At 65.2% G+C, this 22,745-nt stretch overlaps 2 protein-coding genes across 2 annotated transcripts; one reads left to right on the top strand and one right to left on the bottom strand.

Annotated features, from left to right (window-relative positions):
• Positions 1-2,973: 2,973 nt before the first annotated feature.
• On the bottom strand, positions 2,974-7,461 carry LOC119862609 (ankyrin repeat domain-containing protein 50-like). The gene is given in 5 exon segments (XM_038419599.1): positions 2,974-3,030; positions 4,161-5,598; positions 5,600-6,740; positions 6,940-7,090; positions 7,405-7,461. Coding segments are annotated over 5 exon segments (2,844 nt in total).
• Positions 7,462-16,970: 9,509 nt separating this feature from the next.
• C1H11orf42 (chromosome 1 C11orf42 homolog) lies at positions 16,971-19,002 on the top strand. The gene is made up of 3 exons (XM_038419157.1): positions 16,971-17,042; positions 17,693-18,362; positions 18,878-19,002. Exons 1-3 carry the CDS (start codon positions 16,971-16,973, stop codon positions 19,000-19,002), a joined length of 867 nt encoding a protein of 288 aa, XP_038275085.1.
• The last annotated feature ends 3,743 nt before the right edge of the window (positions 19,003-22,745 follow it).

Genomic DNA, 22,745 nt, shown 5'->3' with positions numbered 1-22,745 from the left:
ACGAAATGAAAGAAATAACCCTAATGGCGTCTTTCTAGACATTCCCTAATTTTACTTACATAGCTGAGGCTCCAGATAAGTAGGTTCAAGGTATGAATCGATAATCTGTAATCAGCCCTGGCTGACGCTGCTTACAGCATGGCTGCCGTGTCCCTGCAGCCCGAGAACAACAGACAAAGGGAAAGTTTCTTTCCCCATTTTAAAAAGTTCCTTCCCTTTTCACTCTCGTTACAGTGTGTATGGTAACACCCATTGTTTCATGTTCTCTGTGTATATACATCTCCCCACTGTATTTTCCACTGCATGCGTCCGATGAAGTGAGCTGTAGCTCACGAAAGCTTCTGCTCTAATAAATTGGTTAGTCTCTGAGGTGCCCCAAGTCCTCCTGTTCTTACCTTCCCATTGGCTCTTTTGCTCAGGTGCCACTTTTTTTTTCCTTACCTGGGGGACTTTTAACCCTTTACAGGTAAAGCAAGTAGAGAAACAGACCAAGAGGGATTTTACAGCTAACTGGCTGGCTGGGTGTCCATCAAAGGGAGCTATCCATCCCCCCCACCCCCGCCGACTTTCTTTTTTCAGAGGCAGGGTGGACGTAGACAGGACCAGGTCGGTGACAGCCAGCATGCAGAGGAAATAGTACATGGGCCCATGGAGGCTCGGCTCCATCTTCACAATGACCAAGATGTCTATGGTGTATATGGTGCAGAAGGGGATGGAGATCCAGACATGGACGGGCTCCAGGCCAGGAATGCCCAGGAGGATGAAGGTGGAGGGGTTGGTGAAGTCGGTTGTGTTGGAATCTGACATGGAGTAGGGGAGAAGATGTCCAACTCTGAGGCAGAACGGTGTCTCCTGCATGCACCATAGGTTCCCCTAACTTCTTGTATGTCCCCAGGGTGCAGGGTGATGGTCGCTTTATAAATGCCTAGATGGAGAGACAATGTTAATATGAGACACTACATGCACTACTGGAGACTGCTCTTGTGAGTGAAGTAGATTGGTTGCTCTTCATACACTGAGAAATGACATTCTTATTATTTAAATAAATGAATTTTGAACAATTGACCCTTCTTATGCCAATTCAATATATTATGATGCTCCAGGCATCAATAATTCTTACATGTCTTAGTGAGGGAAGAGGCACCAACAGGAAACATGAGTGTGACTATTGGCCATCAATCATTGTTCCTTAACGCAATGAAAGCCAGGCTAGAGAATCCATGTAGAGAGTTCCCATTTTTCATCTGGTTGCTTAAAATATGAGAGGAGAGAAAACCTCAAACCTTTGCCAAGACGTGCCAGGGGAAACATCCCAACTAGAAAACACCTCAGAGAAAGGACCTGGGCATATTGATAACAGCTCTGGAGAAACACCTGCTCATTCACAGCAGTGGCCAAAATAAAAACAATATTTGGATGCCTTTGGAATGGAATGGAAACTAACCAGCTCTGGATATGTGCTCAGTTTTGGTTACCTAGTCTCTATAAATGATCTAGCAAATAAAAAGGAGATTTCCAAGACAGGCTCTGAGAATGGGGAGGCTGCCTTATGTGTACAGACTGAAAAGTCTGAGGCTGTTTAGAGAAGAGACAAACAAGGGGGCATATAATAGAGGACAGCAAAATAAAGAACGGAACTGATTACATTCAAATGGAGAAACAGAGAAGAACACCAAACCAGTACTTTCTATAGACACTTAGTGCTTTTAAAGCGCTAATTCCCCGAAGCTGAGGAAAACTCTCATCAAAACTGATTGGAAGGAAATAATTAGACAAAAAATGGGAATGCAAGTTGAGAGTGTTTTTTAAAAAGAGATCATTAGATAGCAAAAAAGGCATGATTGCTCAGTCAAGATGGTGAAAACCTTTGGCTAAAAAGCTGGTCCAGTTGCAAAGTGAAGGCAGTAATTAGGGTGGGGAAGATATATGTATATCAATGGGGAAAAGGGAAAATAGCCAGCAACACATAACGGAAGTTATGAAAACTGATAAGGGACGCTGAAGACATCAGGGGAAAATCCATAGTTGGCAGGGCTGAGGACTACAAAAAGGAGGTTATTAAGTATATTAAGAACAAAAGGAATCCTAGAAAAGTTTTAGGGAAATTCCTTTGTTACATGTAGTATTAAAAAAAATTAAGGTACTATTTAAAAAAAAGATTTGAGAAGATTAGGAAGCAATGGAAAAGCTGGTGTGGAATTAGTTCAAGAAAAAAATTCTATAATATAAGTAATGCCATTCAACAACATGGTTTATGCAAACCCGGTCTTGTCAAATAAACCTGATTTCATCCCTTTAATAGAGTACACATTTGGCTGATCAAGGGAACCATGCAGCTGCAAGAAGCTTTGATTTTCCTGAGGCATTTGATATATTCAGGGAAAACACTGAGATAAAATAATTAACACTCTACAATATCAGTCGTGCACAAATAAAATACACTAAAACTGGTGAACTGACAGATCTCAGAAATTGATTGTTAATCGGCCATTGTTAGTGAATGGGCCTGTTTCTAATGGCGTTCTGAAGGGATCAGCTCTAGACCCGATGCTATTCAGTATTTTCATCAATGATCTGAGAGGACACAGAAAATCACTGCAGGTAAAATTTTCAGATGACCCAAAGATTGGCAGAGTGGTGAAAATGAGGAGGTCAGGGCAGGCATACCGATTGATCTGGACCATCGGTAAGAGTGTCCCATGCAAACGAGATGTTTTAATACAGCCAGATGCAAACCTCTCGTATCGTATCCTCTCGTAACAGGAAATGCAGGCCTGGCCCACAGTCTTGGACACTGTATTATGCAATGCAAGGATCCTGAACAGGATTTAGATGTCATTGTGTAAAACCAGCTCATTGGGAGCTCCCAGTATGATGCTGTGGCCAAAGGGGCTGATAGATCCTGGGATGCATAAGCAAGGGAGTGGTGAGCTGGAGCAGGGGAAGCACATGGCACTGGGGAAAGCGACTGCATCAACCTCTGAGGTCCACATCTGGCCGGCCCTCGGGCTCAATGGGATCCAGCGCCCCCTGGAGGGGAAAGGCCCCGTGCGCCAGTCGTGCTCACACAGGTGTAAAGGTGTTTCTGGCCCCAGGGAGCTTGTTTCCTTCCTCCCTTCTCCCCGACTGGGCTCATCTCCTCTTCCTCCTGCCCCTGCCCGCCACCCCCCCCCGTGAGCCCCATACAGGGGGGGTGGCGCATGGCGCAGCCCTGGGGAGGGGGTGCAGCCCTGTCTATGGGTGTCAGGGGGCCCAGCAGCCCCCGGAGTGGGGTTCACGCTCCCCAGAGCCTGGCCCAGCTGCCCCTCAGCTGAGGGTCCTGCCCTGGGCCCGGCACCGCTCCATCCCCCTCCCACAGCAGGGGGCCGGCCGGGGGGCTGCTCGCGGGGCTGCCAGGCTGGGGGTGCAGCAGGTGTCCCCAGGGGCGGCCAGCCCCTCGCCGGGACCAGGGGGTGGGGGCTCAGGTCAGAACTGACGGGGCCCTTCCTTACCCAGAACCACGGCCCGCTCCAGGGTCTCAGGGGACGGGGTGGCAGGCGGAGCTGCTCCTGGGGAAGGGGGAGCCCAAGCCCTGTGCCCAGCCATGGCCCCGGCCCTCACGCTCCCCCGCCCGGGCCCCGCCTGGCAACCACCCAGACCTGCCCCCAAGAACGCAGCGCCTGGCACTGAAGTGCAGGGGCACAGCTGGATGGATCGGAGCCGGCGCCCCCCAGAAGGGAAAAGCCCCATGTCCCAGTCATCCACCCCCCAGCCCCTCCTTGCCCTTGCCCTGTGAAATGATGGGCTGTGCCCCCCTCCGGGAGGGGCCTGGAAACGAGGCGGGAAATTTTGTTACTGGGGGCGGCGTGGGAGCCCAGCCCTGCTAATGCCCCTCACTCCCAGCCCACAGCCCCCTGCCCCCCCCAACCCCGCCGGTGCCCCTCACTCCTAACCTGCAGCCCCCTGCTCCCCCCAGCCCCGCCAGTGCCCCTCACTTCCCACCCGCAGCCCCCTGCTCCCCCAGCCCCGCCGGCCCCCTCACTCCCGACCCGCAGCCCCCCGCCCCCCCAGGGCCCCTCCCTCCCCACCCGCAGCCCCGCCGGCACACCCCCTCCCCACCCGCAGCCCCCCAGCCAGGGCAGGAGGCCATTGGGCTTGATGTCCCACTCGGGGGATGGCACCTCCCGCCCTGGGCTGCCTGCCTGCGGCTGGGGGCTCTTGGGGGCAGGGGCCGGGCGGCTGCGGGGCAGCGAGTGCTGCAGCTGCTGGGTGAAGGTCGGGCTGTCAGCCGGCACCGTCTGAGCCGGGACCCTGGCTGGGGGCAGGGGCAGCAAGGGGGCTGCTGCCAGAGGAGGCCAGTGGGGAGGTGGTGGTGGCGGTTGGTGCCCTGTAACTCTGCAGCAGGTGCAGGATGGTGGCGTGGCCCTAGTGGGCGGCCACATGGCTGGGCGTGCGCCCTGGATGCAGGCCTGGTCCACGTGGGTCCCACACTCCAGCAGGAAGCTCACGGTGCCAACGTGGCCCTGCCAAGCGGCCGAGTGCAGGGCTGAGCACCACTCCGTGTCCAGTGCATTGATATCGGCGCCGTGGTGCACCAGCGCCCGCACCACCTCCAGCCGACCCTGCCAGCAGGAGACGTGCAGCGCTGTGCGCCCCTGGGCATCCCGTGCCTCCGGGTCACTGCCGCTTGCCATGAGCAGCTCCAGCAGGGCCTGGCGTCCCTCCAGCACCAGCAGGTAGGCCAGGGGCCACCCCTTGGCATCCAGCAGGTTGGGGTCAGCCCTGTGGCGCAGCAGCAGCTCAGCTGTGGCACGGTGCCCCCCCAGTGCGACTGCACCCAGCGCTGTGCGCCCATCATGGCCCCGGTGATCCACGTGTGAGCCGCTCTCCAGTAGCAACCGCACACACTCCCCGTGGGCCTCCTGGGCTGCCAGGATGAGAGGGGTGTGGCCGTCCCAGTCCTGCTGGGCCAGGCGGGCGCCATGCTTGGCCAGTGCCCCACAGGCCCCCACGTGCCCCTCGTGGGCGGCCAGTTGTAGCAGGCTCCAGCCCATGGCGTCCTGGTGGTTCTTGTCCAGCCCGCACTCCAGGAGGGCCTGCACCACATCCTCATTGTCCTGGGCGGCCGCCAGGCTCAGAGCCGTCCGGCCCTTGCTGTCCTTGGCGCCCGTGGCTGCGCCCCACAGCAGCAGGGTCTGCACCACGGCACTGTGCCCCATGGCGGTGGCCTCCAGCAGTGGGCTGCGCCCCACGGCGTCTGCCTGCTCCATGTCGGTCCCATGCTCCAGCAGCAGGCTCAGCACCTCGGCGTGGCCGCGGCTGGCCAACACGCACAGGGCTGCCAGGGACAGTGCCGTGTGCCCGTCCGCATCGGCGCTGTCCACATTGGCACCATGACTGAGCAGCTGCTCCGCGATCTCACGGTGCCCCATGTAGGCGGCAGCGATCAGGGCCGTGCGCCCCTCAGTGTCGGCCCAGTTCACCTGGGCACTGTGCACCAGCAGCATCCACACGGTGTCCTCATGGCCCCCCCAGGTGGCTGCCCGGAGCGCCGTGCGGTCCTCCGTGTCCCAGCTGTCCACGTCCCCGCCTGCCCGCAGCAGGGTATCCATGGCCTCGGTGCCCACCCCAGGCAACCAAGCGCAGAGCCGTCCAGCCTTTCCAGTCAGCGTGGTTGACATGGGCGCCATGGGCAAGCAGGCAGTGCAGGACCTTAGCATGGCCCTGGTGTGTGGCCAGTGTCAGCGGGGTCTGCCCGTGCCAGTCAGGGACCTCCACCTCAGCGCCCCAGGCCAGCAGCAGGCTGGCCACCTCGGGGTTGCCGCTGTGGGCAGCACTGGCCAGCAGGGTGCACCTGTCGGCATCCTGCTGGTTGGCGCTGGCCCCGTTCTCCAGCAGCATGCACACTGAGTCCTCCCGCTCCAGCGCCTGGTGCAGCAGGGCCCCCGCACCGGCCTCCCGCTCGCCCAGGCGTGCCTCCGCCAGCACCAGCAGCTGCAGCACCTCCGTCTCCAGAGGCAGTGTCGGCAGGTCAGCCTGCAGGCAGTGGGCCACGGACACGTCCTGCCACACCATCCAGAGTGCCAGCTGGCAGGGCATCAGGTGCAGGTGGGTGCACAGCAGATGATGAGCCAGGTCGTGCACCTCATGGGGGCTGAGCTGGGGGGCACGGCAGGCGGCGCTGAGGGCCAGCAGGCTGTGGCCCTCGGCCGTGCTGCACAGGTGGCGCTGGGTGCAGTACTTCATGTCTAGCAGCCACTCGGCGAAGCTGGTGTGGAAGAGGATCTGGGTGCCGCTTGGGCCGTCCAGCAGCAGCGTGGTCAGGCTGTCGAGCTGGCGCTGGAACTCCTCCCAGCTGGGGCCGGGGCCGGCCTGGCGCGCCCAGAGGGCGGCTTGGAGCTGGTGGGAGTGCAGTGGGTGGGGTGCAGCCAGCAGCATGTTGAGCCGCAGCCGCAGGCGGGCGAAGAGCTTGGCAGAGAAGAGGCGCTGGAAGAGCCACAGGTAGAGGCCGTTGAGCGTGCCGGGGATGTGGTGGGTCTCCCGCAGCACCACCGACCCTTCAGCCACCCCGTCGAGCACCCGCTCCAGGTACAGGATGCAGCCATTGCTGGTGATGTGCAGCTGGTTGAGCATCTCGGCCATCTCGGGAGTCAGGTGCCGGTGCAGCGCTGCCTCCTGCTCCAGCCGGCACAGGACGTATTGCTGCACGTCCCGCACCACCGGCGCCCTCCGCAGGTCGTCCAGGCAGATCCGCCGGAACGCTGGGGGCAGGCGGGTGGGGTCAGCCTGGTGGGGTGCCACAGGCCTCCCCCGCCGCGTGCAACTAGCCCCCCCGCATGCAACCACCGCCACCCAGCGTGCTGCCGGTCCCCATCTGAATCCAGGCCCCACCCCAATCCCAGCCCCTCCCTCCATGCAAACAGCCGCCCTCCCCATCCCGCCCCCCGGCCAGACTCTCACCAGCAAACATCCGGGCGAGTGCCTTGCCATGGCGCCGGGCCAAGCAGACGAGCAGCAGCTGGGTGATGGTGATGCTGCGCCCCCCCCCAGCTGCCACTCGCTGGCCCCCAGGGCTCCGCCTGCGTCTACCGTGTCCACCGGCAGCACAGCCCTGGGGAAACACGGGGGTCAGAGGGGAGACCAGACCCCCAGGGTGACGGGAGGGGTTACAGGGGATTTGGTTGGGGAGAGTCTCTGCCCCCCCCCAAGATGATGCAGCACCTGAGCGAACTCCCCTACAGCTCCCCCCCCATCCTCACTGGCCCTCTTCAGCTCAGGGATGGGGCCCCATCCCCTCCCCACCACCCGGGGGCTCAGCCTGGCCCAGCCCCACAGAGAGGGTGCCATGTGGTCTCAGGGGTACTAAGGGGACAGGGATGCCAGGGGGTGTGGGAGTACTGGGGTGCTGGGGGCAGTCTGGGGTACAGGGCGCAGTCTGGGGGGCACAGGGCACCGGGTGCTGTCTGGGGAAGCTGAGGTCATAGGGCACAGTCTGGGGGGCATTGGGGGCACAGGGGCAGTCTGGGGGGAGCTGGGGGCAGAGTGCACAGTCTGGGGGGTGCTGGGGACACAGGGCAGTCTGGGGGCACTGGGGGCAGTCTGGAGGGCGCTGGGGGCAAAGGGCACAAGCTGGAGGCACTGGGAGCTCACGGGGCAGTCTGGGGGGCGCTGGGGGCACAGGGTTCAGTCTGGAGGCGCAGGGGCAGTCTGGGGCTCTCACCTCTTGAAGGCCTCATCAGGACGGCTCGCAGCGGGCGGGCCACAGGGCGGCCTGGGCCCCAGGCTGGCGCAGGCAGGGGCCGTACCCGGGCAGCAGGGGACAGTGCTCCACCTGGCGCGCCAGGCCCAGGACGAAGTGGTGCAGGGACAGCGTGGCTGTTTCATGGGCCTGGCAGAAGTGCCGGCCCAGCGCCTGGGCGCCCAGCCCTGTCTGGCAGCCCTGCTCCGACGTGGGCCACAGCAGCTCCGTGCACGGCGCCGTCTTGCCGCTGCCGGGCCCCCCTGTGAGCAGCAGCCCCCCCGGCCCGCCCCGCGCCAGCCCCCAGCCCCCAGCCAGCCGCTGCAGCGCCCACTCCCGGCAGTGGAAGGGTTTGCCCCGCAGCAGGCTCTCTGCCCCCACCGTGCCGCACCGCGCCAGGCCCCAGATCGGGGCAGCCGCGCCCTGGCTGCCGTGTTGCGTGGGGGCAGCATGGCCAGGCGCAGGCAGACCTGTGGGGGGAGAGGAGAGTTCACCCAGAGATGCCACGACTGCCCAAGTGTGCCCCTGCCACACCCACGCCCCAACCCCATCCTGCCATGATCCCCACACCCACCCCCTACCCCGCCCCGCCACAGGGCCGCCTGCCCTGCCACGGCCCCACGCCCACCCCCCACCCTGCCACGGTGCCCCCTGCCCTGCCATGACCCCCACGCCCACCCCTACCCTGCCACACCCATCCCCCGCCCCACCATGGTGTTGCCTGCCCTGCCACGGCCCCACGACACGCCCCACCCTGCCACGGTGCCACTTGCCCTGCCATGACCCCCACGCCCACCCCCTACCCTGCCACACCCATCCCCCACCCCGCCATGGTGCTGCCTGCCCTGCCACAGCCCTACACCCACCCCCACCCTGCCACTGTGCCACCTGCCCTGCCATGAACCCCACATCCATCCCCCACCCTGCCACGGCCCCACACCCACCCTGCCATGACCCCCACACACCCCCTACCCCGCCCCGCCCATCTCCCGCCCTGCCTCGTCCCCACGCCCACCCCCCACCCTGCCACGGTGCCGCCTGCCTTGCCATGATGCCCATGCCCATCCCCCCACCCCCCACACCCATTCTGCCATGACCCCCATGCCGACCCCCCACCCTGCCATGCTCATTCCCCACCTGCCACGGTGCCACCTACCCTGCCATGAACCCCACGTCCATCCCCCACCCTGCCACCATCCCACACCCACCCTGCCATGACCCCCATGCCCACCCCCCACCCCGTCACGCCCATCCCCCGCCCCGCCACGGTGCCACCATCCCGCCAAGCTCATCCCCCACCCTGCCATGGTGCTGCCTGCCCTGCCATGACTTCCACGCCCATCCCCCACCCTGCTACCGCCCCACGCCCACCTTGCCATGATCCCCACCCCCTACTCCACCACACCCATCCCACGCCCACCCCCCACCCCGCCATGGTGCGGCCTGCCCTGCCACGGCCTCCCACATCTGCCCTAACCATGCCATGGCCCTGCCTGCGCCCGCCCTGGTGCTACCTCCCGTGACAAGGCCACTGACATACCTTAAAACACCAGAACTGCCAGACTGGGTCAGAGCAAAGGTCCATCGAGCCCAGTGTCCTGTCTGCCGACAGTGGCCAGTGCCAGGTGCCCCAGAGGGAGTGAACAGAACAGGCAATCATCAAGTGACCCGTCCCCTGTCACCCATTGCCAGGGTCTGGCAAACAGAGGCACCATCCCTGCCCATGCTGGCTAATAGCCATTGATGGACCTATCCTCCAAGAATGCATCTGGAGGGTAGGGGTAGGATACAGAGGGACCTGGACAAATTAGGGGATTGGGCCAAAAAAAATCTGATGAGGTTCAACAAGGACAAGTGCAGAGTCCTGCATTTAGGATGGAAGAATCCCAGGCACCGCTACAGACTAGGGACCGAATAGCTCAGCAGAAGTTCTGCAGAAAAGGACCTAGGGGTTACAGTGGATGAGAAGCTGGATATGAGTCAACAGTGGGCCCTTGTTGCCAAGAAGGCCAATGGCATTTTGGGCTGTATAGGTAGGGGCATTGCCAGCAGATCGAGGGACGTGATCATTCCCCTCTATTCAACATTGGTGAGGCCTCATCTGGAGTCCTGTGTCCAGTTTTGGGCCCCACACCACAAGAAGGATGTGGAAAAATTGGAAAACGTTCAATGGAGGGCAACAAAAATGATGAGGGGACTGGAACACATGACTTATGAGGAGAACTGAGGGAACTGGGATTGTTTAGTCTGCAGAATAGAAGAATGAGGGGGGATTTGATAGCTGCTTTCAACTACCTGAAAGGGGGTTCCAAAGAGGATGGCTCTAGACTGTTCTCAATGGTAGCAGATGACAGAACGAGGAGTAATGGTCTCAAGTTGCAATGGGGGAGGTTTAGATTGGATATTAGGAAAAACTTTTTCACTAAGAGGGTGGTGAAGCACTGGAATGGGTTACCTAGGGAGGTGGTGGAATCTCCATCCTTAGAGGTTTTTAAGGCCCTGCTTGACAAAGCCCTGGCTAGGATGATTTAGTTGGGGATTGGTCCTGCTTTGAGCAGGGGGTTGGACTAGGTGACCTCCTGAGGTCCCTTCCAACCCTGATATTCTATGAACATCCTCTGGCACAGAGTTCCACAGGTTAATTGTGCATAGTGTGTTTGTTTTAAAACTGCTGCCTATTAATTTCATTTGGTGATGCCTAGTTTTTGTGTTATGAGGAGTAAATAACACTTCCTTGTTTACTTTCTCCACACCAGTCATGATTTTATAGACCTCTATCATATCCCTCTTTAGCTGCCTCTTTTCCAAGCTGAAAAGTCCCTGTTTTATTCCTCTCTCCTCATACGGCAGCCGTTCCAGACCCCTCATCATTTTTGTTGCCCTTTTCTGAACCTTTTCCAATTCGAATGGATCTTTTTTGAGATAGGGCGACCACATCCGCATGCAGCATTCAAGGTGTGGGCAAATTTCGTCTGCCATTTTGTTGCCAAGTCACTCAGTTTTGAGAGATCCTTTTGCAGCTCTTCACAGTCTGTCTGAGTCTTAACTATCTTGAGATAGGACTGGGCCCCGTACAGACCCCTGGGGGACACCACTGTTTACCTCTCTCCATTCTGAAAACTGACCATTTATTCCTCCCCTTTGTTTCCTCTTTTAGCCAGTTACCGATCCATGAGAGGGACCCTCCCTCTTATCCCATGACAACGCCACGGCTCCACCTCCTCCCCCACCATGTCCACCCCCTCCCCTGCCACGCCCATCCCCACCCCAGGACAGCCCTCCTCCCCACTATGTCCTCCCCCCTCCCCAGCCACGCCCATCCCCCTCTCCCACCATGCCAGAGCCCCCACCATGTCTATCTGCCCCACATGTCCATCCCCTTCGCCCGCCACGTCCAACCCCAACCTCACCACAGTCCCCCTCCCCCCACCCTGCCACAGGGTGGGGGGCGCGGTGCTGTGGGGCGGGGGCTGAGCAGGGGCGGGGGTTCAGTAGGGGGCTCGTGCTGTGGGGTGGGGGTCAGCAGGGGTGCGGTGCTGTGGGGCGGGGGTCAGCGGGGGGCGCGGTGCTGTGGGGCGGGGGCTGAGCAGGGGCGGGGGTTCAGTAGGGGGCTCGTGCTGCGGGGTGGGGGTCAGCAGAGGTGCGGTGCTGTGGGGCGGGGGTCAGCGGGGGGCGTGGTGCTGTGGGGCGGGGGCTGAGCAGGGGCGGGGGTTCAGTAGGGGGCTCGAGCTGTGGGGTGGGGGTCAGCGGGGGGCGTGGTGCTGTGGGCCGGGGTCTCAGCGGGGGGCGCGGTGCTGTGGGGCGGGGGCTGAGCAGGGGCGGGGGTTCAGTAGGGGGCTCGTGCTGTGGGGCGGGGGCTGAGCAGGGGGCGCGGTGCTGTGGGGCGGGGGCTGAGCAGGGGCGGGGGTTCAGTAGGGGGCTCGTGCTGCGGGGTGGGGGTCAGCAGGGGTGCGGTGCTGTGGGGTGGGGGCCAGCGGGGGGCGCGGTGCTGTGGGGCGGAGGCTGAGCAGGGGCGGGGGTTCAGTAGGGGGCTCGTGCTGTGGGGTGGGGGTCAGCGTGCTGTGGGCCGGGGTCTCAGCGGGGGGCGCGGTGCTGTGGGGCGGGGGCTGAGCAGGGGCGGGGGTTCAGTAGGGGGCTCGTGCTGCGGGGTGGGGGTCAGCAGGGGTGCGGTGCTGTGGGGCGGGGGTCAGCGGGGGGCGCGGTGCTGTGGGGCGGGGGCTGAGCAGGGGCGGGGGTTCAGTAGGGGGCTCGTGCTGTGGGGTGGGGGTCAGCGGGGGGCGTGGTGCTGTGGGCCGGGGTCTCAGCGGGGGGCGCGGTGCTGTGGGGCGGGGGCTGAGCAGGGGCGGGGGTTCAGTAGGGGGCTCGTGCTGCGGGGTGGGGGTCAGCAGGGGTGCGGTGCTGTGGGGCGGGGGTCAGCGGGGGGCGCGGTGCTGTGGGGCGGGGGCTGAGCAGGGGCGGGGGTTCAGTAGGGGGCTCGTGCTGTGGGGTGCGGGTCAGCGGGGGGCGTGGTGCTGTGGGCCGGGGTCTCAGCGGGGGGCGCGGTGCTGTGGGGCGGGGGCTGAGCAGGGGCGGGGGTTCAGTAGGGGGCTCGTGCTGCGGGGTGGGGGTCAGCAGGGTGCGGTGCTGTGGGGCGGGGGTCAGCGGGGGGCGCGGTGCTGTGGGGGGGGGGGCTGAGCAGGGGCGGGGGTTCAGTAGGGGGCTCGTGCTGTGGGCCGGGGTCTCAGCGGGGGGCGCGGTGCTGTGGGGCGGGGGCTGAGCAGGGGCGGGGGTTCAGTAGGGGGCTCGTGCTGTGGGGCGGGGGGCTGAGCAGGGGGCGCGGTGCTGTGGGCCGGGGTCTCAGCGGGGGGCGCGGTGCTGTGGGGCGGGGGCTGAGCAGGGGGCGCGGTGCTGTGGGCCGGGGTCTCAGCGGGGGGGCGCGGTGCTGTGGGGCGGGGGCTGAGCAGGGGCGGGGGTTCAGTAGGGGGCTCGTGCTGCGGGGTGGGGGTCAGCAGGGGTGCGGTGCTGTGGGGCGGGGGTCAGCGGGGGGCGCGGTGCTGTGGGGCGGGGGGCTGAGCAGGGGCGGGGGTTCAGTAGGGGGCTCGTGCTGTGGGGCGGGGGCTGAGCAGGGGGCGCGGTGCTGTGGGCCGGGGTCTCAGCGGGGGGCGCGGTGCTGTGGGGCGGGGGCTGAGCAGGGGCGGGGGGTTCAGTAGGGGGCTCGTGCTGCGGGGTGGGGGTCAGCGGGGGGCGCGGTGCTGTGGGGCGGGGGCTGAGCAGGGGGCGCGGTGCTGTGGGCCGGGGTCTCAGCGGGGGCGCGGTGCTGTGGGGCGGGGGCTGAGCAGGGGCGGGGGTTCAGTAGGGGGCTCGTGCTGTGGGCCGGGGTCTCAGCGGGGGGCGCGGTGCTGTGGGGCGGGGGCTGAGCAGGGGCGGGGGTTCAGTAGGGGGCTCGTGCTGTGGGCCGGGGTCTCAGCGGGGGGCGCGGTGCTGTGGGGCGGGGGCTGAGCAGGGGCGGGGGTTCAGTAGGGGGCGTGGTGCTGTGGGGCGGGGGTCAGCGGGGGGCGCGGTGCTGTGGGGCGGGGGCTGAGCTGGGGCGGGGGTTCAGTAGGGGGCTCGTGCTGTGGGGCGGGGGTCAGCGGGGGGCGCGGTGCTGTGGGGCGGGGGCTGAGCAGGGGCGGGGGTTCAGTAGGGGGCTCGTGCTGTGGGGCGGGGTCTCAGCGGGGGGCGCGGTGCTGTGGGGCGGGGGCTGAGCAGGGGGCGCGGTGCTGTGGGCCGGGGTCTCAGCGGGGGGCGCGGTGATGTGGGGCGGGGCTGAGCAGGGGCGGGGTTCAGTAGGGGGCTCGTGCTGCGGGGTGGGGGTCAGCGGGGGGCGTGGTGCTGTGGGGCGGGGGTCAGCGGGGGGCGCGGTGCTGTGGGGCGGGGGCTGAGCAGGGGCGGGGGTTCAGTAGGGGGCTCGTGCTGTGGGGTGCGGGTCAGCGGGGGGCGTGGTGCTGTGGGCCGGGGTCTCAGCGGGGGGCGCGGTGCTGTGGGGCGGGGGCTGAGCAGGGGCGGGGGTTCAGTAGGGGGCTCGTGCTGCGGGGTGGGGGTCAGCAGGGGTGCGGTGCTGTGGGGCGGGGGCTCAGCGGGGGGGCGCGGTGCTGTGGGGCGGGGGCTGAGCAGGGGCGGGGGTTCAGTAGGGGGCTCGTGCTGTGGGCCGGGGTCTCAGCGGGGGGCGCGGTGCTGTGGGGCGGGGGCTGAGCAGGGGCGGGGGTTCAGTAGGGGGCTCGTGCTGTGGGGCGGGGGCTGAGCAGGGGGCGCGGTGCTGTGGGCCGGGGTCTCAGCGGGGGGCGCGGTGCTGTGGGGCGGGGGCTGAGCAGGGGGCGCGGTGCTGTGGGCCGGGGTCTCAGCGGGGGGCGCGGTGCTGTGGGGCGGGGGCTGAGCAGGGGCGGGGGTTCAGTAGGGGGCTCGTGCTGCGGGTGGGGGTCAGCAGGGGTGCGGTGCTGTGGGGCGGGGGTCAGCGGGGGGCGCGGTGCTGTGGGGCGGGGGCTGAGCAGGGGCGGGGGTTCAGTAGGGGGCTCGTGCTGTGGGCCGGGGTCTCAGCGGGGGGCGCGGTGCTGTGGGGCGGGGGCTGAGCAGGGGGCGCGGTGCTGTGGGCCGGGGTCTCAGCGGGGGGCGCGGTGCTGTGGGGCGGGGGCTGAGCAGGGGCGGGGGTTCAGTAGGGGGCTCGTGCTGCGGGGTGGGGGTCAGCAGGGGTGCGGTGCTGTGGGGCGGGGTCTCAGCGGGGGGCGCGGTGCTGTGGGGCGGGGGCTGAGCAGGGGCGGGGGTTCAGTAGGGGCTCGTGCTGTGGGGCGGGGGCTGAGCAGGGGGCGCGGTGCTGTGGGCCGGGGTCTCAGCAGGGGGCGCGGTGCTGTGGGGCGGGGGCTGAGCAGGGGCGGGGGTTCAGTAGGGGGCTCGTGCTGCGGGGTGGGGGTCAGCGGGGGGCGTGGTGCTGTGGGGCGGGGGTCAGCGGGGGGCGCGGTGCTGTGGGGCGGGGGCTGAGCAGGGGGCGCGGTGCTGTGGGCCGGGGTCTCAGCGGGGGGCGCGGTGCTGTGGGGCGGGGGGCTGAGCAGGGGCGGGGGTTCAGTAGGGGGCTCGTGCTGTGGGCCGGGGTCTCAGCGGGGGGCGCGGTGCTGTGGGGCGGGGGCTGAGCAGGGGCGGGGGTTCAGTAGGGGGCTCGTGCTGTGGGCCGGGGTCTCAGCGGGGGGCGCGGTGCTGTGGGGCGGGGGCTGAGCAGGGGCGGGGGTTCAGTAGGGGGCGTGGTGCTGTGGGGCGGGGGTCAGCGGGGGGCGCGGTGCTGTGGGGCGGGGGCTGAGCAGGGGCGGGGGTTCAGTAGGGGGCTCGTGCTGTGGGGCGGGGTCTCAGCGGGGGGCGCGGTGCTGTGGGGCGGGGGCTGAGCAGGGGGCGCGGTGCTGTGGGCCGGGGTCTCAGCGGGGGGCGCGGTGATGTGGGGCGGGGGCTGAGCAGGGGCGGGGTTCAGTAGGGGGCTCGTGCTGCGGGGTGGGGGTCAGCGGGGGGCGTGGTGCTGTGGGGCGGGGGTCAGCGGGGGGCGCGGTGCTGTGGGGCGGGGGCTGAGCAGGGGCGGGGGTTCAGTAGGGGGCTCGTGCTGTGGGGCGGGGTCTCAGCGGGGGGCGCGGTGCTGTGGGGCGGGGGCTGAGCAGGGGGCGCGGTGCTGTGGGCCGGGGTCTCAGCGGGGGGCGCGGTGATGTGGGGCGGGGGCTGAGCAGGGGCGGGGTTCAGTAGGGGGCTCGTGCTGCGGGGTGGGGGTCAGCAGGGGTGCGGTGCTGTGGGGCGGGGGTCAGCGGGGGGCGCGGTGCTGTGGGCCGGGGTCTCAGCGGGGGGGCGCGGTGCTGTGGGGCGGGGGCTGAGCAGGGGCGGGGGTTCAGTAGGGGGCTCGTGCTGTGGGCCGGGGTCTCAGCGGGGGGCGCGGTGCTGCCCGAGGCAGGTTCCGGCGCCGTGTCCCGGGAGCGGCCCCGATCCCGGCCCCGCCCGCGCCTCTCGCGTCCCCGAGGCCTGGCGCAGGGCGGCTCCCGCTGCAGCCACCCGCGCTCTGCTGCGCGCTCGGGCCCGGAGCCGGCCAGCGCCCGCGGGCCGGGGGCAGGGAACCCGGGAGGGCGGGACCGGGTCTGGAAAGGGGGGCCGGGTTCTGTGAGGGGCACCGGTGGGGCTGCGGGTGGGGAGTGAGGGGCACCAATGGGGCTGGGGGGAGCAGGGGGCGGTGGGGCGGGAGTGAGGGGCACCAATGGGGCTGGGGGGAGCAGGGGGCTGCGGGTGGGGAGGGAGGGGCACCGGCGGGGCTGGGGGGGTAGGGGGCTGTGGGTGGGGAGTGAGGGGCACCGGCTGGGCACTTCAAAGTGGGCCTTAAAGTGCGGGACAGGACAGCCACCTCTGGGGTGGGCGTGAGGGGGCTGGTTATACAGGGAGCCCCTCGCCCGCCGCTGGGACGCAGCCACCCCTGGGGTGGGGGGGATGGTTAATTGCTACCGTCTGTGCCTGAGGGACTCGCCTGGGGGAGGCCCAGCTGGGACATCAGGTGAAAGTCTGACTGTGAGCACCCCCCCAATGCAGCCCCCCTGTGACCCTCCAAGCTCACCCCAAATGCAGCAAAACTGAGACTCCAGCTCCTGCCCCAGCAACATTAAATGCCCCACCCCGCCCCCATGAACTGCCCTCCCCATGGAAGCTGCCCCTCCTCCCTTCCTGCCCCCAACCTGCTGTGCCCCACCCCTGCAGCAGCACCACGGGATGGGGGCAGAGCTCCAGGCCAACGTCTGGGCTCAGGGCCTGGCTCCGGCTGCAGCCCCCAAGCCGTGGGGCGGTGATGCAATGACTGCCTGCCCCGGTCCGTTCGCCGGCACCCCCCGTGGCAATGCAGATCCTGCGCTGACAGGCCTGCACCGACGGGGGCGGGAGATTGGGGGGGGGGGCCGCGCTCACGGCTGCACAATGGGCCTGTGGAACTCCCCCCCGCCAGGTCCCCCAGCCAGGAACCGAGCAGACCCAGCGGAGGGTGACTAGCAGGGTCTGACATGCCCCCTGCCAGGGGCGCCAGCCACGTCCCCTCCTGGGGCACCCCAGGGCCAGGGGCACTGGTCCTTGGCGAGCCCTGGGCTGTGGCCGTGAGGCGGGGGGGGAATGGCCAGAGGAGGGGGCTGATGGAGCCAGCGGCTTTGTGACCTCACAGCCGGGCCCCATGCCCAGCTGGGGCCCCAGGCCTGGGCTCTGCCGGCAGGGCCAGTGCAGCCCTCACGCCCGGCCCCTGAACATGGCAGACGGTGGGGCCCCGGCGCTGGAGATCGGGGAAGCCGATAGCAACTGGGCACTGATCAGAGACAAGGTGGGGGCAAGGGCGGTGTGGGGCGTGGGGCCCCAGCCCAGGTTCCACCTGCAGGGGGTCACATGCCCAGCCCCACATCCAGCCCGTGGGCAGTCAAGGCTATTCGGGGCTGGGAAGGGAGCCCCTGAGATGTGCTGCGGGCACAGCACCACTGCAGTGGTCCCTGCATAACCAGCCCCCTGTCCCGCCCCAGATCCAGCCGCATCTCCAAGCCAGGCCAGTCCCTGCATAACCAGCCCCCTGCCCTTCCCTCCCCTACCCCAGAGCTAGCTGCATCTCTGGGCCGGGCCAGTCCCTGCATAACCAGCCCCTGCCCCGCCTCAGAGCCAGCCGCATCTCCGGGCCAGTCCCTGCATAACCAGCCCCCTGCTCCTCCCTCCCCACCCCAGAGCTAGCTGCATCTCCAGGCCGGGCCAGTCCCTGCATAACCAGCCCCCTGCCCCACCCCAGAGCCAGCCACATCTCCAAGCCAGGCCAGTCCCTGTATAACCAGCCCCCTGCCCCTCCCTGCCCCACCCCAGAGCCAGCCGCATTTCCGGGCCGGGCCGGGCCGGGCGGGTTCATCCATATGGCCTTCGGGCTGCGCGTGGCTGGGTGGCCCACGGGGAGGTCACCGTCCCCAGCCCCTCCAAGCGGCGCCGTCCCAGCAGGTGATCGAGGAGCGCTTTGGCCCCGCCGTGGTGCCCGTGCCCTTCCTGGAGGACGCCGCGGCCTACAACCTGCTGAGCGTGCTGGTGAGGAGGCCGGGCCGGGCGCCGCGCCTGCTGGGGCGGGCCCGGCCCCTGGTGCCAGTGGGGGGGCTGGCCCAGCTGGCGCAGCATGGGGTGGAGCCGGCGGAGCTGGCGCGTGGCACACGGGAATACCGCGCCCGAGCGCGGGGCGAGGCGCGCTATGAGGAGACGCGGCTGGTGGAGGGCGCCCCGTGCCACATCCGGCTGCAGCTGGCCAACGTGCACAAGAAGGTAGCCTTCCTGGCCCTGCGCCCCGGCCAGGTGGCCCTGCGCCCCGACCTGCCCTGGCTCCGGGGCCTGCGCAGCCTCTACCTCCTGCACGAGGTCTTCTACTGCTCCGGCCTGGTGCTGGCCGTCACCCGGGGGCAGTCCCAGCGCACCCTGCACCTGCCGGGGCCCTGCCCCGTCGCCTTCTGCTGCCTCAAGTTCGCCCTCGGCCCCAGCGGCCTCCTCGGGCCCCAGAAGCCCATAGGCCCCGCGCTGCCCACGCGGGTGGTCTGGCTCAAGCTGGGGTCGCTGGAGCCCCCGGCGCCTCCTGCCAAGAGCAGCCCCAAGGGCCAGAGCCCCTTCCGCCGCGCCTCCAGGAGAGGTAAGGGGGCTGGCGTGGGCGGAGGCCAGGGGGCGTTGGGGGGCCTTGGGGATCTTAGGGCCAGCCCCAGTCATGGCCACCACCTGGGGACAGATAACCGGGCCAGCGTGGGGGGTGCTGTGGGCACTGGAGGGGGGCCATGGGGAGCTTAGGGCCAGCCCCAGCCTTGGCCCTCACGCTGGGGCAGGCAGCACTGGACTGAGGCCAGCCCCGGGGGTCTCCTGGCTTGGGGACGGGCAGTCATAGGCCGCAAACATGCACCCTGCCCGGTCTGGGGGACATCTGCCAATTTGGGGGTCATTTAGGGCAGCCCATGGGTGAGGGATTCTGGGGGCCTCAGGGAGCCCCCTGCAGGGTCCAGCCAGGGCAGCGTTACCCTGGGGCCCCACGGTACTACTAGGCAGCCTGGCTCAGCTCCCCTCAGCTCTGTGCCGGAGCGTGCCCAGCTGGCGCCTGCCCTAGGGCAATATGGACGCATAAGGGCCCTGCAACGCCAACCCCTTCTCTGCCCCCAGGGAAGTGGCCGTTCACCAGGAGCCGCACCCAGCCAGCCACCCCCAGCCGCGGAGACCCCGACCGGCACGCCATGTCCCTGCCACTGCTGCAGAGCCTGAGCACCGAGTCCGAGAGCGACGGCTGAACCGGGCCCGGGCCCCGACCCGCCATGCAACACGGCATCTGCACTGAACCCAGCTGGGCGTCTGAGTGTCCTGGGGGGCTCCTGGCCAGGGCAGGGCTGGGCAGGACCCAGGGCTTAGGGGAGGGCAGGACCCAGGGCAGGGCCCAGCACTGGGCCAGGCCCTAGACCAATTCCCCCCCCCCCCCCCCCCCCACACACACACACACACACAGTGGGGGGGGGCTGCCTGTGGCAGCTCCCTCAGGCCAGGCCCTTTTCTCCCTGCCTGGCAGTTCCCCCGCGATCCCAGCTGTGGGGGCGGGCCCTGTGCCAGCCTTGGCGTTGCACCAGCCGAACCCACGGCTCTTATCTTCCCCTGCTGCCACAGGCCCCTTGCCCGGTCTGGGGGCTGCAGCACCCACCCCAGGGAGACGCCAGCTGAGCCCAGTGCCAGTGGCCAGGCTGGGTGCGTGGGGAGCCAGTCACCTTTCCGCTCCCAGCCTGGGGGTTAGCCAGGGCCAGCTCTAGGTTTGGCCGCCCCTGGAATTGTGCCGCCCCCAGCAGGTGCTTGCCTTGCTGGTGCCTGAAGCCGGGCCTGGGGTTAGCCCACTGCAGCAGGTGGGCTCCAAGCGAGAAAAGACGGTTACTCACCTTTGTAACTGGTGTTCTTCGAGAGGTGTTGCTCACGTCCATTCCAATTAGGTGTGCGCGCCACATGCACCCATCATCGGAGAATTTATACCCTAGCAGTACCTGGTGGGTCGGCCGTGGAGCCCCCTGGCGTGGTGCCTTCATGGCGCTGGATATATACCCCAGCCGGCCCATTGCCCCCTCAGTTCCTTCTTGCCGGCTACTCCAACAGGGGAAAGAGGGCAGATTTGGATAGACGTGAGCAACACACCTCGAAGAACAACAGTTACAAAGTGAGTAACCGTCTTTTCTTCTTCAAGTGTTTGCTCATATCGATTCCAATTAGGTGACTCCCAAGCCTTACCTAGGATCGGTGCCAGAACCAAGATCGGAAGGAAGAGGTCCTGGCTGACGTGAAAGGCTGACGCTACCTTAGGAAGGAAGGCAGGGTGAGGTTGCAGCTGTACCTTGTCTTTGTGCAACACCGTATATGGTGGTTCCGACGTGAGGGCTCTGAGCTCGGACACACGCCTCGCAGAGGTGATAGCCACAAGGAAGGCTGTCTTCCAGGAGAGGTACAGGAGCAAGCAGGTGGCCATTGGCTCAAATGGGGCCCCCATAAGCCTGGAGAGGACCAAGTTAAGGTCCCACGCGGGAACTGGTTGTTGCATCTGCGGGTATAGACGGTCCAGTCTCTTAAGGAATCTGCTGACGACAGGATAGGAGAAAACCGAGCGATCATGTTCCCCCGGGTGCACCCTGACAGACGATGCAGCCAAACCTTGTTGTATTAAGGACATGAGGTAATCCAGGATGAAAGGCACCAAAGTCTGCAGCGGTGGCGTGCCGTTCTGAGCACACCGGCAGGAAAACCATTTCCATTTGGCCAGGTATGTGGCTCGGGTGGAGGGTTTCCTGCTACCTAGCGGTACCTGCTGCACTGAGTGTGAGCAGAGCAGCTCTGCCCGAGTTAGCCATGCAGCATCCACGCTGTGAGGTGGAGGGAGTGCAGGTCGAGGTGACAGAGGCGTCCATGGTCTTGTGAGATCAGGTTCGGCCACAGCGGGAGTGTGATCGGAGCGTCTACCAATATCTCCAGGAGCGAGATGTACCAGTGCTGCCTGGGCCATGCCGGGGCGACCAGAATCAGGCGTGCTCTGTCCCTGCGTAACTTGAGCAGGACCCTGTGGGCTAGCGGGAACAGAGGGAAGGCATACAACAGCTGGTCTTTCCACGGAAGTAGGAAGGCGTCTGGTAGGGAACCCGGGGAACGTCCCTGGAGAGAACACAACACTTGGCACTTCCGATTGTTGCGCGAGGCGAGCAGGTCAATCTGGGGAAACCCCCCTGTCAGGGAGATGGAGTGGATGACATCTGGGCGAACCGACCACTCGTGAGACTGGAAGGACCTGCTGAGGCGATCCGCCAGCGGGAGAAACGACGCCACCAGATGGATCGAGTGGGCTATGCAGAACTCCCACAGGAGAATGGCTTCCTGACAGAGCGGGGACGACCGGGTTCCCCCTTGCTTGTTGATGTAGAACATGGCCGTGGTGTTGGCTGTAAGGACCGCCACAGAACGGCCATGTAGGTGCCCACAAAACTCCTGACATGCCAGGTGCACTGACATCAGCACTCGCACATTGATGTGCGGAGATAGCTCGGATGCGGTCCATAGACCCTGTGTTCGGCAGTTCCTGAGGTGGGAACCCCATCCCAGAGATGCTGCGTCTGGGACAAGGAGGGTTGTGGGCGTGAAATGGTACCCCTTCGCACACTGACCTGGGGTCCAACCACCAGTGGAGGGAGGTTAAAACCACTTCTGGGACAGTGACCACCATGCTCCAGCTGTCTCAACCTGGCCAATATACTGTTGACAGCCAGGCCTGAAGTGGGTGAAGCCGAAGTCTGGCATGCCTGGTTACGTACGTGCACGAAGCCATGTGCCCCAGAAGTCTCAGGCACGCCTTTACGGGGTTGAAGTCGGGAAGCGCTGAAGGCTGTGGACGATGTTCGCCAGTGACTGAAAGCGGGCGTCCGGTAGGAGAGCTCGGGCGAGTCTGGAGTCTAAGACTGCCCCGATAAACTCTATTCTCTGGGTTGGTTCCAGAGTCAACTTTTCGGTGTTGAGCAGGAGACCCAGCTGATGGAACATGTCTGTGGTGAGTCGAACGTGGGATTGTACTTGGTCCCTGGTGCGGCCCCAAATAAGCCAGTCGTCGAGGTACGGAAACACTTGGATCCACCGTCGACGAAGGGAGGCTGCCACAATGGCCACACACTTGGTGAACCCCCTGGGAGCTGAGGACAGGCCAAAGGGAAGGACGGTAAATTAGTAGTGTTCGTGATTGACCACAAAGCGAAGGAAACATCTGTGCGCTGGATGAATTGCTATGTGGAAGTACGCGTCCTTCACGTCGAGGGCAGTCTCCAGGATCCAGGGAAGGAATAATGGTCCCCAGTGAAACTATGCGGAACTTCAACTTTACCATGAATTTGTTGAGTCTGCGCATATCTAGGATGGGTCGAAGCCCGCCCTTGGCCTTGGGGATTAGGAAGTAATGGGAGTAAAAATCCCTGCCCCTTAGCTCCCTTGGAACCTCCTCCATCGTTCCCATGGTCAGGAGCGTTTGGACCTCCTGTTTCAGAGTAGCAGCCGTGTTAGTCTGTATCCGCAAAAAGAAAAGGAGGACTTGTAAGGAGCTGCTTGTGAGAAGGGTCCCTGAAGAGGGTCGGGGAGGGAGGATGGGAGGGAGGGAAGAAAGAAAACTGAAGAGAATATCCCTTTTCCACCGTGCTAAGAATCCAATGGTCTGAAGTTATACGGGACCACGGACAGTGGAAATGGGAGAGGCGCACCTTCAGAAGTTTTGCTTAGGCCCCGCTGGTGGTTTGGGAGGGCCCTGATTCTGATCGAGTTGGTGGCCGGTAGATCTCTTCCTACCACCTCGCCTGCACCATCTATAAAAGTCCTGCCTCAGTCGAGGATGCAGGTAGGACCGTTGAGGCTGCAGCTTAAAGGGTCTGCGCTGGGTAACTGGTGTGTGCATTCCTAGGGAGCACATGGTAACCCTGGAATCTTTCAGGCTCTGAAGTCTGGAGTCCATTTTGTCCAAAAACAGGCCCTGCCCATC

The sequence above is a fragment of the Dermochelys coriacea genome, chromosome 1, assembly GCF_009764565.3.
Source record: "Dermochelys coriacea isolate rDerCor1 chromosome 1, rDerCor1.pri.v4, whole genome shotgun sequence".
NCBI classification, from domain to species: domain Eukaryota; kingdom Metazoa; phylum Chordata; order Testudines; family Dermochelyidae; genus Dermochelys; species Dermochelys coriacea.
The sequence above is the reverse complement of the archived record's forward strand: the minus strand, read 5'-3'. Positions and strand labels throughout refer to the sequence as shown.